This window comes from Gadus morhua, chromosome 6, assembly GCF_902167405.1.
Source record: "Gadus morhua chromosome 6, gadMor3.0, whole genome shotgun sequence".
Lineage (NCBI taxonomy): Eukaryota > Metazoa > Chordata > Actinopteri > Gadiformes > Gadidae > Gadus > Gadus morhua.
Genome location: NC_044053.1, coordinates 27,033,008 through 27,049,251, shown reverse-complemented (window position 1 = coordinate 27,049,251; position 16,244 = coordinate 27,033,008). Strand labels below are relative to the sequence as shown.

The following is a 16,244-nucleotide window of genomic DNA, read 5'->3' as shown; positions in this document are numbered from 1 at the left end:
GCTAGTGGACATGAATATGGATCCAGTGATCATCAGCCTATGTCAGCTACAGCCCGGCACACGTGTGTATCCGTGTGTATTTGTGTGTATGGGCGTGCGCATGCATGCCAGTCTACCAGCCCGCCTAAATAGAACTGTGATCTGCAGATTGCTGTTGCCTTGGTAACTAAAGCTTACCCCCCCCCCCCACACACACACACACACACACACACACACACACACACACACTCATACACGCACATACACGCACAAAAAACGACAAGAGCTCAAATTTACTCATTTTGAGTAAATTTTAAATTGTGATGTGTTTGCGTGTGTTAGGCAACACACTACAAATCAGTTGTTGCCAAATCTAGTGGGATGGTTTTTGCTGTATAGCGGTCAGACACTCTGTCTCCCCAACATACAACCACCTATCTGGTTGATTTTTATTGTATGGATAGAAATCTTATAAAAAAGATCCTTGATCCTATTAGGTCTCCGTCTCAGTCCCATTTTTTTTTTTACTTGTGTCTCTGTCTCCTAATCCTATCTCACAACATCTCTCTCATGTCTGGACCTTGCATCTCTCTCGCCCACTCCAATGGTTTTACCATAGCTTTCGCTTTCTCTCTCACCCCAATATAAATATATTGCATAATTGCAAAATAAATACATTCAAATTTGTTCTATTATATCAATTTACAGTGGCTAACTGTATAATGTACAGATGTAAGAGCATGTTCAAATTGATATTTAAATGAATCCCATGAATTTGTGTTTTAGAAGCGGTTTCCCTTTCTCTGTAGCTTTGTGGACATCACATGTCTGTCATGAAGTAACATCTTTCCACATTTCTCCCAAATAGAAATGTCACACAAATCACTTTCCTCAGGCGCCAGGCGGCCAGCAGTGTGTCACTGGGGATCAGCTTGGGGGAAATCATCTGGCTCACTAACCGCGATCTTGGACACAGAAGTCTTCTGTGATAAACTAACACAGATCTATTGGCGTCAGGAACTGTATTTTAACAGCTAGCTATTGCACCAGTGGCTCACAAATGGGTTCACCTGAGGCCAACAACACGAAGCGTTTGCGTGTGCGGTGCGCGTGTGTGTGTGTTGGGGGGGACCCTACATCCACAGGGCAAACATGTGACCCAGAGTATAGCCAAGCCTTGTGCAACAAACGCACACAGGCCCTTGCCGATAGTAGTTTCCCTCAAGGCTCTGGTGATCCCCTGCGAGGAACCAAAGATCATTTCAAATTTACCATCAATGCTTTTAGACAGGGGTCGATGGAGCTTGGATGAAGAAACAATAGAGAAAGCATGAGATATGTGTGTGGGTGGTACTGGGTAACTGGAAATATGATATTTTGGAGAATTGTGTACCAGTAACACTCAGATTTGGACAAGAAATCATAACTGCAGGGACATAGAATCCCATGTCGTGGTCCAGAGGCCGATTATGGATTCCCCACCGGGACTGATATTACCCTCGTTGACTCTGTAGGCCTAATTGCCTGGGTGCCCCCGTAGAGATATGTAGTCAGTCACGCTGCGGAAGAAGGCTCGAGTCGTAGGCGGCTCGCGTCGCCATTACATTTCGTCGACATCGACAGCTTGATTCCTAAATGGAACTTCGGGAAGCAATGCGCTGCTCGATTGGACATTGGCATACATTCAAAATTATTAACCGCAGCCTTTGGAATTTTTTCCGATTTGAACCTACCATGAATTTATAATAAGTATAAGTATACAACACTCCGATCCACCACGGGTGAGCGTTCTGATTTTCACTCCGCGCCTTATCCGTCCTGCTGCCCTGCGGCGGCCTCCAGCGGTAATATCATGAATTACACGCGTAAATGTAGATTCAAGAAAGGTTTTAAATGTCATGCCATTGCCAGTCACATTATTTCCTTAAAATATCCCTTTGTTGTTGGTTCCATGAAGGATCATACATGGTCAACAACAGTGGCAAATGTCTTCTCAAATATCGCAACAAATAAGTAAATTTACAGACCAGTGTAACCATTAATTGAAACGGGACAGAATAAATTCCAGGTGGGATGACGTCAAAATAAATGCAGAAAGAGGACACCGAAGCCAGGAGATTTCCTTTAATGAAAGAAGCAACGTAACACAATAGAGATAGTTTTCCCCTTTTATGAAAATAAATAAATCATTTGACGTCCCACTCAAACCATTTCCTTTCTTCCTCTGGGTGGTTCCTGTATGAAGCAGAACCTTCCTTCAGTTGCAGAATTAAACTCAACTTATTTTTGGCACAAGATAAAAGCAAGACAGAAAGATGAGTGATGAGTAAAAAGAGAAGAGAGAAAGAAGTAGCAAAAATAACCAAGCCATAGATTTGGTTGTGTTTATCAAGACAACAATGTCGTCGTCAGCCCATTTTCTTGCTTCCCGTCGAAATGCCGCTAGGCAAAAAAAACAACAACAACAACCTGTTGCCGGGGTGATCACTGTTTTAAAAAAAACACACACCCATTTCCAAAGAATTTAAATGCCTTTTTTTTTTTTTTTTTTACTCTGAAGGTTGTCGTGTTTTATTTCCAGACACCGCGTTGGAGGGAGAGGAGTGGTTCTGTTGTGAGTGATGACAATGATGAGTGACTGAGGAGTAAACAGATCAGGGATCAGGGAACACAGCCAGTCCCCTGTGTGCGGACGGCAGGCTGAGAACCAAAATGACCCCGAAAACAAGCCGGCAGCACAAGATCTGAGCAGGGACGACAGGGGAGAGTAAAGCTGCTTATGACGCGCATGGAGGGAATGAGGGACGTGTAGAGGAGGAGGAGGCGTTGGGGAAAGGTTTGGTGATCTAGACTAGGGGTGGGATCACTGCTGATCTTTGAAAGCATCCAGGCCGAAGGCGGTGTCCAGGAAGCGACGCAGCTCCGTCAGGTGAGTGTTTTTGTTCCCGGTGGCCGGGGCAGCGGCCGGGTCTCTGCCAGCATACCTGGAGAGAGTGAGAGAGTGGGAGTCAGAGAGAGAGAGAGAGACAGTCAGAGAAAGTGAGAGTCAGAGAGAGAGAGAGGGAGAGAGTGAGAGAGAGAGAGAGAGAGAGACAGTCAGAGAAAGTGAGAGTCAGAGAGAGAGAGAGTCAGAGAGAGAGAGAGGGAGAGAGTGGGAGTCAGAGAGAGAGAGAGAGACAGTCAGAGGAAGTGAGAGTCAGAGAGAGAGAGAGGGAGAGAGTGAGAGTCAGAGAGTGAGAGAGTCAGTTAGTGTGAGTGAATGTGCGAGTGCGAGAGCGAGAAAGTTACAGAGACAGAGAGGTGTCAGGAATCCGAAACCACGGCCATTTGAGAAACATGGACAGAGATAGACGGTGGGGTAAGTTACATAAGGCCCTGCCTAATGGCTGCAGTTCTATAGTCGTCCATTTCATACCAAGGTAAGAAAATTAAGAAGGAAGATTTAAGAATTAGGAACAATAAATACTCCATGACATTCCAACTTTGAATGTATTGAGCTCAAATTGAATGCAACGTGTTTTTCCATCAGACTTGATGTGTTTGTAAGGTTCTATCGAGGTCATTACCAGACAGGCTTGGCGCGCTCGATGGTGGTCCTGATGCGGGGCTTGACGTAGTCATAGTAACCCTGGTTCTTGTGCTCCTCCTGGCACCAGACCAGGTCGGCGTTGGCGTACTTCTCAAACTCGGACCGGACCAAGTCGAAGGGGAACGGAGACAGCTGGAGACAGGGGAGTGGATTAGGGGTGTGTGAAAGTGTGTGTGAGTGATTGAGTGAGTGTGTTTGTAAGTGAGTTAGTGCGAGTGAGTGAGTGAGTGAGTAAGGGAGTCAGTGCCAGTGAGTAAGTGTGTGTGAGAGTTTGCATGTGTGTGTGCGAACGTGTGTGTGAGTGTGAGTGAGTGAGTGAGTGAGTGAGTGAGTGAGTGAGTGAGTGAGTGAGTGAGTGAGTGAGTGAGTGAGTGAGTGTGCGTGCGTGTGTTGCAAGTGTGTGTGAGTATGTAAGTGTGCGTGTGCTTGCGTGTGCGTACCTGCTCGATGCGGGCGATGGCCACGGTGTCCTCCATGCCGCGGGCCTTGCGCTCCTTGACCAGCTCGTAGTAGACCTTCCCCGTGCAGAAGATGACCCTCTTCACCCCCTGGGGGTTCCCTGCCGCGGCGCCCTCCTCAACGATGAGCCTCTTGAACTCGGTACCTGAGGGAGAGCGAGGATCACACCAATGATTTAATGACCCATCAACTCAACCATCGCCTACGCTCACGTAAGAGATCAACGGTGTTATTGTGGCTGTGGTTACCAGGCAACATGTCGTCAAAGCTGGAGCGGGCGTCGGGGTGACGGAGGAGGGACTTGGGCGTGAATACAATCAGCTGGAGATGGAGGGACAGAGGTAGAAACATGAAGAGGAGAATGGGGGGGGATCAGTTATTGTTCCTCCCAACAGGTAGAAGCTGTCTTTTGGTTTGACTGATATAACAAGCCCTATCACAACTACCCCTTGTTTCAGGTTGTGTCGATTTCATAAAATCTTTTTTTTATTTGATTTATAATTATATGCCACCTTAATTATGAGGCCGTCCCGTCTGGTCAGCTGTGTGTGTGCTTATGTGTCGGTGCGTACGAGTGTGTCGCCTCACAGGTTTTCTGAAGGGAGCATGGATCTGTCTGCGGAGGACGTGGAAGAAGTTTGCAGGATTGGAACAGTTGACCACGATCCAGTTGCAGTCGAACAGCTGCCTCACTGCAAAGTCCTCTTTCATGGTCTGATGGAGGACACACAAAGACACACAGACATGTTACCACTAGTCCCCTGGTAACCCATGGTAACCTCAAGAGGGCAGGCGTCAGGAGGTCCTGTAGGACAGTGAAAACTATTCTTATCGCCGTGTGTGATTATTTGTGTGTTTCCAGGTGTGTGTGTGTGCGTGTGCATGCGTGCGTAGGTTTGTGCAGGTGTCTGCAGGTGTGTGTGTGTGTGTGTGTGCGTGTTTTACAGGCATGACATCAGGGTCATCGTTGCACATCTGCAGGAACCTCTCTGGACGGGCTGAAGAATGTTCCGGGCCCTAGAGGGAGAGCGAACGAGAGGAGAAAGAGAAAGAGAGAGAGAGAGTCAAGCAAAGAGGCATTGATGCCTCAGCGTGCGTCTAATACAGCATTTCTATTATCAATGTACGGTTCCAGTTAGGAGGCGGGTGGCTCTCTGTGGTTCGGTCCAACTGAAATTATCTGTTTGGTCCCGAGATTAAAAAAATTAAAGAACCCCCATTCCAACATAGATAAGAGTGTATTACATTACACAGACAGGCAATTGGGAGTGAAATGCTTGCCATTTCATGCCCAGCCTTTCATTCCATATCATGAGTCTGTGTCAGTGTGTGTGTGTGTGTGTGTGTGTGTGTGTGTGTGTGTGTGTGTGTGTGTGTGTGTGTGTGTGTGTGTGTGTGTGTGTGTGTGTGTGTGTGTGTGTGTGTGTGTGTGTGTGTGTGTGTGTGTGCGCGCGCGAGCCGCGTACCATTCCCTCCATGCCGTGGGGCAGCAGCAGGACGATGCCGTTCTGCCTGACCCACTTGGCCTGGCCGGGGCAGATGAACTGGTCAATGATGCACTGGGCTGTGTTGTGGAAGTCCCCGAACTGGGCCTCCCACAGAACCAGGGCGTTGGGGCTGGCCATGGCGAAGCCCAGCTCAAAACCTGCACGCAAACACACACACACACACACACACACATATATTAACATGACAACAGATGTGTGTGTAGTGTACGTCTACTCGGCAGAGCTGCACCTCAGTTCCTTATCTCTGCTCTCCGTTCTGAATCCAGGATACACAGAAATCATTTGAGCTTCAGGCAACATGTTGATTGCTTTGATTCTGTTGACTAATGGATATTTAAGAAAAATAATCGACATTGTAGACAGGGGGGCGCAGCCTCAGCTGTGGCTATTTAAGAGTCATGGCTCAGTAAGGAGTCTCTCTGGCCTAGTGTGTGTTTGAGCCTTTTGTTTCAGTTCACTATTTATTTTAGAGGAGCTCTGGTAGTCTTTGTTTTGTAGTTGAGGAGCTACTGCTGTGTGGTTGGCCCAGTAGTATCTTCTCCTTAGATCTCCTCACTTTCTGTTGGGAAGGCTGTAAGCCTTTAATGATGGCATCCGTTTGTCGCTTTTGCAACATACGTCTCATTGTTTTGAGCCGGTGACCGTCAGTCAGTGAAACTCACCGAGGACTCCATACTCTGACAGACAGCTGTTGCACACGGTGTAGGGCGCCTGGTCTGGAGACATGTGGTTCATGGGGATACAGATCCTCTTGTCCACGTTCTGGTCATGGAGGACATGGTGCCGATGACTAGAGACAGAGACAGAGACAGAGACAGAGACAGAGACAGAGAGAGAGAGAGAGATTCAGAAACAACAGACGAGGTCCAAAGGACAACAAAGAACTGCAGCGCTCCGTAGAAAGCCTCACATTGGTCAACCAATGGGGAACATTGCAGACGCTATGTCCCAGAGGTGGGGGTAAGTCACTCATGTGCAAGTCACGTTCAAGTCTCAAGTCATAACCTTCAAGTCTCAAGCAAGTCCCAAGTCACTGTGGTGAGAATCAAGCAAGTCACAAGTCAAGTCATTGCTCAGGTCAAGCAAGTCACAAGTCAAGTCATACAAAAATCTGATGATCTAACCCAGTTTCCACATTTAAAAATCGGTAAAGAGAGTGGTTCATAAGTTGAGTTTTATTTCAACATTAACAATAACTATGTCTTAACATTAACAATAACTCAAACTATTCAAAACATTCCAAAACCATTATGTGAATAGGCCCAAAACTGAAGGCAGCTCTGTCCATCACAAATGTCCAGGTAGTGGTTCAACTGAATTTGGGGACTGGAACTTGAACCCTCTAAATTTTTTTTGCGGTATGCTGAGAACAGCCCAGTCGGACACTCTGGCTCTGACGGTGTAATTTTACTTGAAAATTACTTGAAATCCTTATCATAACCCACTTACAGCCACTGAGTTAGAAGTAGCCTACTGATATGAAAATTAAACAAGTCAATCATCTGTGGAACGTGCAGGGCTCGAAAAACTCCAGCCAATTATTTTCAGAACCACCGAGTGGCATTGGACAGTAAGTACGTCAATCAAACGGTCGTACTGCACTCCCCCTCCCCCGCTCCCCGCGAGTGACCCCTTCGTGCACGTGCACATACTCAAAGCTCGTGACCCAGAGCAAGCTTCTGTTTGTTGTTATCCTGCGGTAGCTACTGGAGCTAGCTAACTAGCTAATCCACATTTGGACCTAGCACTGTCTAGAAGACAACCCTAAACTCCAACCTAGCTAGCCTGGCTCACTCTCGCGCATCTGCGTTCGCGCTCGTGCGTCCATGTACTTGGAATGGGTGGAGTCAGAGTCAGCGTAGAAGGAGAGGGGGTAGGACCATTTGAGTTGTGTGTTTCAAAATCTGCTGGCGCATCGCAAATCCCATATCCAACCTTTAATCTAACTTTTAAAAAGTCATTTCGAGTCATCTGTCTCAAGTCTAAGTCAAGTCTCAATTCAAAGTCAAGTTGAGTCTTTTATCAGTGTTAGTCAAGCAAGTCTCAAGTCCTCAAATTTGCGACTCGAGTCTGACTCGAGTCAAGTCATGTGACTCGAGTCCCCCATGTCTGCTATGTCCATACTTTTTACAGTCACAGGGGAACACCCTCTTCCTCTCTAGTGCACCACAATCATTCCTCTCTCTCTGGGGTGTACCTGAAGGTGCCTCGTTCCACATCCTGTCCAGAGAGTCTGACGTGGGTTCCCTCTCTGAGCAGGGAGCCAAAGGCCATGTACTCTCCCAGAGCCCAGTCCACGGTGCGGTTCTGCACCATCGTACCTCGACCCTTCAGGATGCGACTCAGACCTGAATCAAACAAATATACAACTCACTTTTCCATTGATGGTTATGCTATTATCTCATTAAATATTACAGTCATGTATGGGACCATACAGTATGTTTAAGTGAATGCAGTGCGTACCCCCGTGGATGGTGAAGTCGTCCACAGGCACGGAGGAGGCCACCTGTCCGATGTGGTTCAGGTCCTCTTCACTCAGGCCCGTTGAGGGACAGGTCATAGATTTAGGCTGGCCGTCCAACGTGAAGAAACCTACACACGCATACAGGAGACATGTATAGTTGGAAAAATGAGATGGCCATCCCATGAAGAGAAACCGCTCTGAGTGGATGGGTGTGGTGTGTGTGTATATGTGAGCGGGTGGGTGTGTGTTTGTGTGTGAATGTACCGGGCCAGGGAGAGTCCAGCCAGTGCTTGATGTGGAGAATCTTCTCGTCTTTGGAGCGTGTATAAGCCTCCTCACAGATCTTGTCATACTTTGCTATCTCCTCCTGTAGACAGAGATCAAGAAATAAAGAACGATTGTAAGTATTTTAATATTGATTATAATTCGTAATATATACATCTGGTGTGATTATTTAGCACTAGTCCAGAAAGTTTGTTGAACCATTGTTGTTTAGAAAGTTTGATATTGAGGATTCACCTTAACTACCACAAAACAAATACCGATAATTCTGATGCTTAAAGACTGTGTTGCAGGGTTAATTTACCAACAAATTTGCGCAATTTGCTTGTTGGTAATAAACATTTAAACTGTTATCCATTGTATTTGATGTTGTTGGGTATCTCCAAATTGAATGTAATACGAAAAAGGAGGTACTATTCCAACGGTTTGTGATTGATTCTCATTTCCCCCCACAATGCATTGCATTGCGTGACATTGGGGAGACACAGACCAGGCATTGAGACCCTTGAGAATAGAGAATAGTAAGAGAGTGTTCAGCAGATTATAAATACATACATACATACATACATACATACATACATACATACATACATACATACACATATATATACATATACATATAAACATATATACACATACATATACATATATACATATATACACATACATATATACACATACATATATACTAGAGCTGTCAAGCGATTAAAATATTTAATCGTGATTAATCGCATTAATGTCATAGTTAACTCACGATTAATCGCAATTAATCACAAATTATTTTTCTATGCTAAATATCCCTTGATTTTTTTGTCCCATAATTCTTCTCATTTTAATTCTCTTATCAACATGGTGAAGTGCATCGGCTTGCCTTGTGCAAATGATTTTTTATTGATAACAACATTGGCATATACTGATCAAAACAGGACGATACAAAAAAAGAGCCTATAGTGCAATTAAACGACGCACTTCACCATGTTGATAAGAGAATTAAAAAATTAAAATGAGAAGAATTATGGGACAAAAAAAGGGATATTTAGAGTAGAAAAATAATTTGTGATTAATCGCGATTAATTAGAGTTAACTATGACATTAATGCGATTAATCACGATTAAATATTTTAATCGCTTGACAGCTCTAATAAATACATATATATATATCAGTGGCGGCTGGTAGTTTTTAAAGTGAGGGAGGAAGGACCGCGCGCTTGGTTGCCATTGGCCTGCTTGCACTGTTGGTGCATGGTGGCATAAGAATGTGAGACTCAAGTTGTTTCAGGGTGTTTCGGTGAACTACAAAATAGTATGGAGGGATAGTTATGTGAATAAATTTGATACAAAGCCACCAGTGGCATCACTGTAATTTGAAAGCTGGTGGGCAGCATGTCTTTGAAATGGACTACAAGGGCAGTAGGAAAAGATGCAAAGCCCAATTTTCAAATCAGGCCTACTCTTGATTTGTAAAAGTAAATAAAAAAATCTGGGCCTATTTTTGCCCTCAATGACTGAAGTTATTGGTTGTAATTTAGCTATGTTTATTTTCAGTAACAATTGTTTTAAGAAAAGACTGACCAAAAGTGATGCCATTTAAAATGAATCATGTTCTGAATCATTCACCCTTTCCACACAATTTCCACAATATCAAACAGAACGGTAAGAGTAATAAACTAGTAAAAGAACGAGAACATTATTCAAGATTCAACCTGATCTATAGGCATGGTGCCTAGCAAGGAAAGTCGCATAGCAGCACCAACGTGAACTGGACACTAGTGGTGGCGTTTGGTTGCCCTATCAAGATTTTTTACATCAGGGAAACCAACAGAAACCCACGTTGGAGATTTCCCATTATTCATTAGCAAACAGAGCCAGCAATACAGTCGATTGCTAGTAATGCTACCAGTAAGCCATGAGTACCTAGCAAACCATGTAGCACCCACAACACCGACGTTGCCATTACTTTTGGTGATCTTGATTTTGCGAAGTGGTCTACCTTTTTCTTTGGTCGCTAACTTAGCACTGTAACTCAATGAATGGAATGCTTTGTGCAATTAAACATGAACAATGTCCTCTGTTTCCAATGTTTCCATTGTACACTTTATTCGCAAATGTTAGAATCTCGTTATCCTTCAGATGATTTCACCTGCTTTGCGTCTCTTAGACTGAGCGGCAATGCAGGCAGAGCGGGTTTGTTTGTTATCGACAGCGTTGCCAGATTGGGTAAATTTTCCGCCCAATGATAATTTTCCCAGCCTAAAGAGGTTAAAAGTAGCCCAATTGGGTGGGAAATCTGCCCAATCTGGCAACACTGCTCACCAGCCAGGGATCCTGCTGATTGTTTCATAGCGCAACGCGACTAGATTTTTGCGCGAATCAGACGCCTGTAAGGTCACACCCACTCAGAGGAGGACTTTCCTCCTCTCTCCCATTGAAACCCATGTTATTCACTGGCCGCCAGTACTTTCTGGGAAATGAATGGGAGTCAACGGAGGCTGAGGGAGGACCTTCCTCCCTGAAGTAATTGTCAAAAGGCGATATGGGGTGCTAATGTCCCTTTACCCAGGGAAACGAACATTATATATTTAAAGGCATTAAAGTAGTCATATTTAAGGGCATTAATTCGTTATAGTAGTCTGGGCAATCTACATTTTTTATTCTCAACAATGTTAAGGAGGTTCTTCCCCCCTCTCCTCAATGGAGAAGCCTCCACTGATATATATATATATACATATATAAGAGGCTATTTTTTAAATCTTTGCAGTGCCTGAAAGTTGATGATAGAACTGATTGTTGTGCATAAGATGAGTGTGCGACTCTGCGTGTGTGTGACCTTTCCTGCTTTGAAAAAAAAGTGTTGTTATTGTATCTGCACTGCTTTTCATAGCTCCAGCGCTCGTTGCTGCGTTGCAAAAATGATAGCAACTCTCCACTTATTCTCCTCTCACCATGCATTTAATTGGCTTTGACCTCCATCAGTCCTCGGCAATTCCTAACGTGTGACAGGTTCGAAATTATATGGCTGTGGGCCATTATACATGTTATTTGTGGTACTTGCCACCTCTTAGATGCCATAGTTGTAGTACTAGGCTGAGGCTTCCTTCCACCACGTCTCCCCAACGTGTCGTCATCGCTGAAGGGCGTCAGAAAACACCCCTTACTATCAAAACCGTCAAAAACCTGACTTTAACTTTATTTTGGAGACATTTTATAAATTATATACATATTTTGAGTGCTTCATGTACCCATTAATCGAAAGTGGTGGTTAACCTGCAATGCGGCCTTTAAGGCTACTCTGCACTCCAAAAAAAATCAAATTATATTTAAATGCTTTCTCCGATTCGTGGCTTTGGATAAAAATGTCGGACGAATAATATATGATACAAATATTTTTATAATATTAAGGCTAATATTTTTTTCACAGATTCAGCCCCAAAAAAAAAGATTTAAAAGCTAACAAATCAAAAAAAGTAAACAACGTCCTCTAGTGACGAAATGAGGGATAGGTCAGGACAGTGAAGAATTCTTCTCCCTCTGGCGGACGGGGAATAAAACAACTGGTTGGCGGCTCATTTTCTATTTTTCTATTGGTTTTAATAAAAGCCAAAGGAATGAGCGTTATGTTATCCCTGGGAATACAGACCTCATACTCCTGCCTGGTGACAACTCCCTCTGCGATGAGCTTCTCTGCGTATTTGAGCAGAACTCCCTTCTGCTTCTTGATCTGCTTGTACATCAGAGGCTGGGTGAACATGGGCTCGTCCATCTCGTTGTGACCCATGCGCCTGTAACAAACCTACACACACACACACACACACACACACACACACACACACACACACACACACACACACACACACACACACACACACACACACACACACACACACACACACACACACACACACACTATAAGTTAAGAGTACATACAAGCCTGTATCTGTGCATGTGAATTAGTGGTGTGTGCATGTGATTTTGTGGTGTGTGTGCATGTGATTTTGTTGTGGGTGTAAATGAATGTGGCGTGTGTACATGAATTTGTGGTGTGTGCGCATGTCGAATTGTGGTGTGTGTGCATGTGAATTTATGGTGTTTGTGCATGTGAATTTGTGTTGCGTGTACAGCGTGTGGGTGAATTTGACGTGTGTTCTGACCAGGTCCACCACCACGTCCTTGTGGAAGGTGGCTCTCCACTCGGCCGCCACCTTGCAGACGTACATGACGGCCTCGGCATCGTCAGCGTTCACGTGGAAGATGGGGGCGTTGACCACGCGGGCCACGTCCGTGGGGTAGGGCGAGGAGCGCGCCACGCGGGGATCTGTGGTGAAACCAATCTACACACACACACTCAAAGTGAGTACAACAGCACAAACACTGACATCATCAGTGACCAAGTGCTACTCTGGTTTTTGTACTTGCACACCTTGCACACCAAACTGTAGACCAAACAACCCAGGACTGAAAGATTCACTTAATCGTTTGTGTGTGTGAGTGTGCGTGTGCGTGACCTGGTTGTTGACCACCACGTGCACAGTTCCCTGCGTGGTGTAGGACGGCAGGTCAGACAGGACGAAGGTCTCGTACACAATACCCTGGCCAGCAAACGCTGCGTCTCCGTGCATGAGGATGGACATCACCTGCACATACAAAGGGTTTATTCAATTTCTGAAATACAATTAGACTCAAATTAATCAATATTTTTATTTTTAATCTATGAAGTCCACTTCTTCGCCCTTCACACATTGTGAAATGCTTAGCCCAAGGTTAACGTTGACCGTAGTGCCCTGGGCTAACCATAGCGGGGAAGCCACTCCTCCTCTCGTCTCCCTCTCTCTCACCCGGTTCCCCTCCGTGTCTCCGCAGTAGAACTGCTCCGCCTTGCACTTCCCCTGCACCACTGGGTCCACCGCCTCCAGATGTGAGGGGTTAGCCACCAGTGATAGGGTGATGTTCCGGTCCGTCACGCGGTTGATGCGCCGATGGTACATACCCAGATGGTACTTGACATCACCTGAGCCCTGATGGACCAAGCACAAGAAACCAATTTCCCAAACAGCATTTCATGCTGCATGATACCAGCAAAAGTATTGACAATATCACAAGTACAGTAAGAACAGCATTATAACAGCTGTATTACAATCATAGCAGTTGGACTACTGTACCGAAGAAGATTAACAATATTAAGAGTACGTCCTAATTGTGTTATTTCGTAGCATTGGTACCTCATCAGCAGCCTCCATTTTAGAGTCAAACTGGCAGAAGATCTGCTCCAACTCTTTACGGATCACGTTGGCCAACACATTCAGACGACCCCTGGATACGCAGAAAGAGCAGCACACACTTCCACATCAGCGGTAGCCAGACCAGCAGGTGTTGCCGTTGGACGAGTTTGCACTAGCTCGTTTGGAGACGGGGCATTGTACATCATATCATCATGGCTAACCTCTTAGCTAGCCAACCTTGGGTTTAAGTATCTTTGCGTGCCTGTGTGTGTGTGTGTGTTTGTGTGTGTGTGTGCCTGTGTGTGTGCCTGTGCCTGAGTGTGTACCTGTGGGGCATCCCCAGGATGACGTTCTCCACTCCGTAAGCAGATGAATTGTCGATGAGGGTTTTGAGAGCAGGGATCAGAGACTCACAGCCTTCCAGACCAAAGCGCTTCTCCGAAGACCACTTCCTCTGGAGGAACTCTTCAAACCTACACACAGCAATACACAAACACAACAACATATTGAACATAGACACACAAAATATCCTTTTGGTGCTTAATTTGCAGGAATAAGGGGAAATTGCATAAATTATCGTGATTCAATGGTAAATATTATTCATTCAAGTCAATCTTTTTTTTTTTTTCATTTTTCTGGTTCTACATTGGGTTAATACTAGTAAACACCAAGGCCCCGTCCACATAGGCGAAAACAATCTTTTCCCCTCTGATTTCCTTTGATGAGTTTCAGGAATATCCTGAACCCGGGTGTACCAGCGTCATTGAAGTATTAAGGATTAGGATGGATGCCACTTATTTCCTACCGTCCCTCTCCAGGAACACTGAGTTTCTGGCCAAGACCTGAGTTGGCGTTTGCCTTCCCCACCACTTCCTGAGCCATACCGACCTTGACCTGTCTTCAAGTGTACAGCCCAAGTAAATGACAGATGTTTTACATGTACATGGTGCTAGTTGTAGTTAGCTGGCTCTACATGAGGCATGTTGTAGTTATCTGATTGTATCTGGTGCTAGTTGTAGTTATCTGGTTGTACCTGGTGCTAGTTGTAGTTAGCTGGTTGTACCTGGTGCTAGTTGTAGTTATCTGGTTGTACCTGGTGCTAGTTGTAGTTAGCTGGTTGTACCTGGTGCTAGTTGTAGTTATCTGGTTGTACCTGGTGCTAGTTGTAGTTAGCTGGCTCTACCTGGTGCTCGTTATAGTTAGCTGGTTGTACCTGGTGCTCGTTGTAGTTATCTGGTTGTACCTGGTGCTAGTTGTACTTAGCTGGTTGTACTTGGTGCTAGTTGTAGCTATCTGGTTGTACCTGGTGCTAGTTGAGTTAGCTGGCTCTACCTGCTACTCGTTATAGTTAGCTTGTTGTACCTGCTGCTCGTTGTAGTTATCTGGTTGTACATGGGGCTAGTTGTAGTTAGCTGGCTCTACATGGGGCTAGTTGTAGTTAGCTGGCTCTACATGGGGCTAGTTGTAGTTAGCTGGCTCTACCTGGTGCTCGTTGTGGTTAGCTGGCTCTACCTGGTGCTCGTTGTGGTTAGCTGGCTCTACCTGGTGCTAGTTCTGGTTAGCTGGTACCAGTTGGTCCTACCTGGTGGAGCGGACCGTGCGGGCCAGCAGGGTCCTTTTCTCCTCAGGAGTGAACTGCATGATGCCCGGGGTCTCAAACTTCTGGCGGATCCACTGGCACTGCTCCAGGTCGTTGATGAACATGAACTCCACGCCGATGTGCTGGCAGTATGCCATCTAGGGGACACACACATTGAACCGGTTAAATACACCATTTTTATTAAATAAGACGACCCAACACCGTTTTTGGTCACTACCGTTTATTTGAATTTTAGAGTTAAGTTAAGTTAAATAAGGCATTTTTATGCTTTATCATAGATTGAGGTAGAGTGGAAGGTAGGGGAGCAGAGGGGAGGACAAGCAGCAAAGGACCACGGGCAGGAATAAAACCTGAGCTGCTGCGATCAGGAGTAAGCCTCTACACGCTCTTTCTGGTGAGCCAGTGGGGCGCTAGCAGTTAAATCATAATTTGACATGGATATTGAAATCTTGTTGCAAAATAGAGACATCCTTCAAGGAACAGAAACGTTTGGGGAAAACCCAAGTTCTGGTCTGCACAATGGGCGCTTTGTGCTCCATCATGAGGGCATAGATTGGTGTTGCAGCCCAGAGACGTGTACCGCCCCATTGTGGAGGCGCTGATGGAGCCGCGTTGAACACACTGTGGTTGGCGATGGCCATTGCCCGTTGGCACCATGCATGGTTTCTTTCCGTTTTTTTCAGCAGCCGGTCGCAGTACAGAGACACTGCATTGTTGAGGCACATTTTTGAAGCAAATGGGTGGCTGGAAGGGAAACCAAACCTCTTGACCACGCCTTTAAAAAGGCTTTCAGGTATTTCCTCTTTCGGGATCCGTTAACACCCTTTCAATTTCAAGCATGACACCTCAACGCTTAACCAGCAGGTGCCCAGGTTACCCTATCAGCCAATAAGAAGTACAAAGTGCATCCAATGCTATGAGTTGAACCCAGAAGGGGAGGCATCTGAAGCAACTAATGTACAAGTGGTGCTGGGGTTTGGTTCTCCATTAAGTCCCCCTAACGCCACCTCGCCGGCTGGCAGTCCCTATTTGCTGCTCTGATAGCAAGTAGAGATACCGATAGTGGTTTTATCTTGTGTCAAAAATGTGGGTTCATCATATCCTGTGAAGTCCAATCTCAGTGTGTGCGTACAGGTGTGTTCAGTGTT

General features: G+C 45.4%; 1 protein-coding gene across 3 annotated transcripts in view; it reads right to left on the bottom strand.

Moving 5' to 3' along the window:
- Positions 1–2,088: 2,088 nt before the first annotated feature.
- ogdha (oxoglutarate dehydrogenase a) overlaps positions 2,089–16,244 on the bottom strand; it is a 36,381-nt gene continuing 22,225 nt past the window's right edge. For all 3 annotated transcript variants that reach the window (XM_030358122.1, XM_030358119.1, XM_030358121.1), the window contains 18 exons: positions 15,079–15,233; positions 13,823–13,969; positions 13,497–13,587; positions 13,113–13,292; positions 12,783–12,911; positions 12,429–12,608; positions 11,918–12,070; positions 8,264–8,366; positions 7,999–8,127; positions 7,733–7,883; positions 6,198–6,325; positions 5,494–5,672; positions 4,973–5,044; positions 4,616–4,741; positions 4,276–4,348; positions 4,009–4,172; positions 3,546–3,700; positions 2,089–2,963 (listed from right to left, as the gene is read on the bottom strand). In XM_030358122.1, the coding sequence (XP_030213982.1) occupies positions 2,843–2,963; positions 3,546–3,700; positions 4,009–4,172; positions 4,276–4,348; positions 4,616–4,741; positions 4,973–5,044; positions 5,494–5,672; positions 6,198–6,325; positions 7,733–7,883; positions 7,999–8,127; positions 8,264–8,366; positions 11,918–12,070; positions 12,429–12,608; positions 12,783–12,911; positions 13,113–13,292; positions 13,497–13,587; positions 13,823–13,969; positions 15,079–15,233 (2,436 nt within the window). In that variant the 3' untranslated portion in view covers positions 2,089–2,842. The remainder of the gene's footprint in view (positions 2,964–3,545; positions 3,701–4,008; positions 4,173–4,275; positions 4,349–4,615; positions 4,742–4,972; positions 5,045–5,493; positions 5,673–6,197; positions 6,326–7,732; positions 7,884–7,998; positions 8,128–8,263; positions 8,367–11,917; positions 12,071–12,428; positions 12,609–12,782; positions 12,912–13,112; positions 13,293–13,496; positions 13,588–13,822; positions 13,970–15,078; positions 15,234–16,244) is intronic.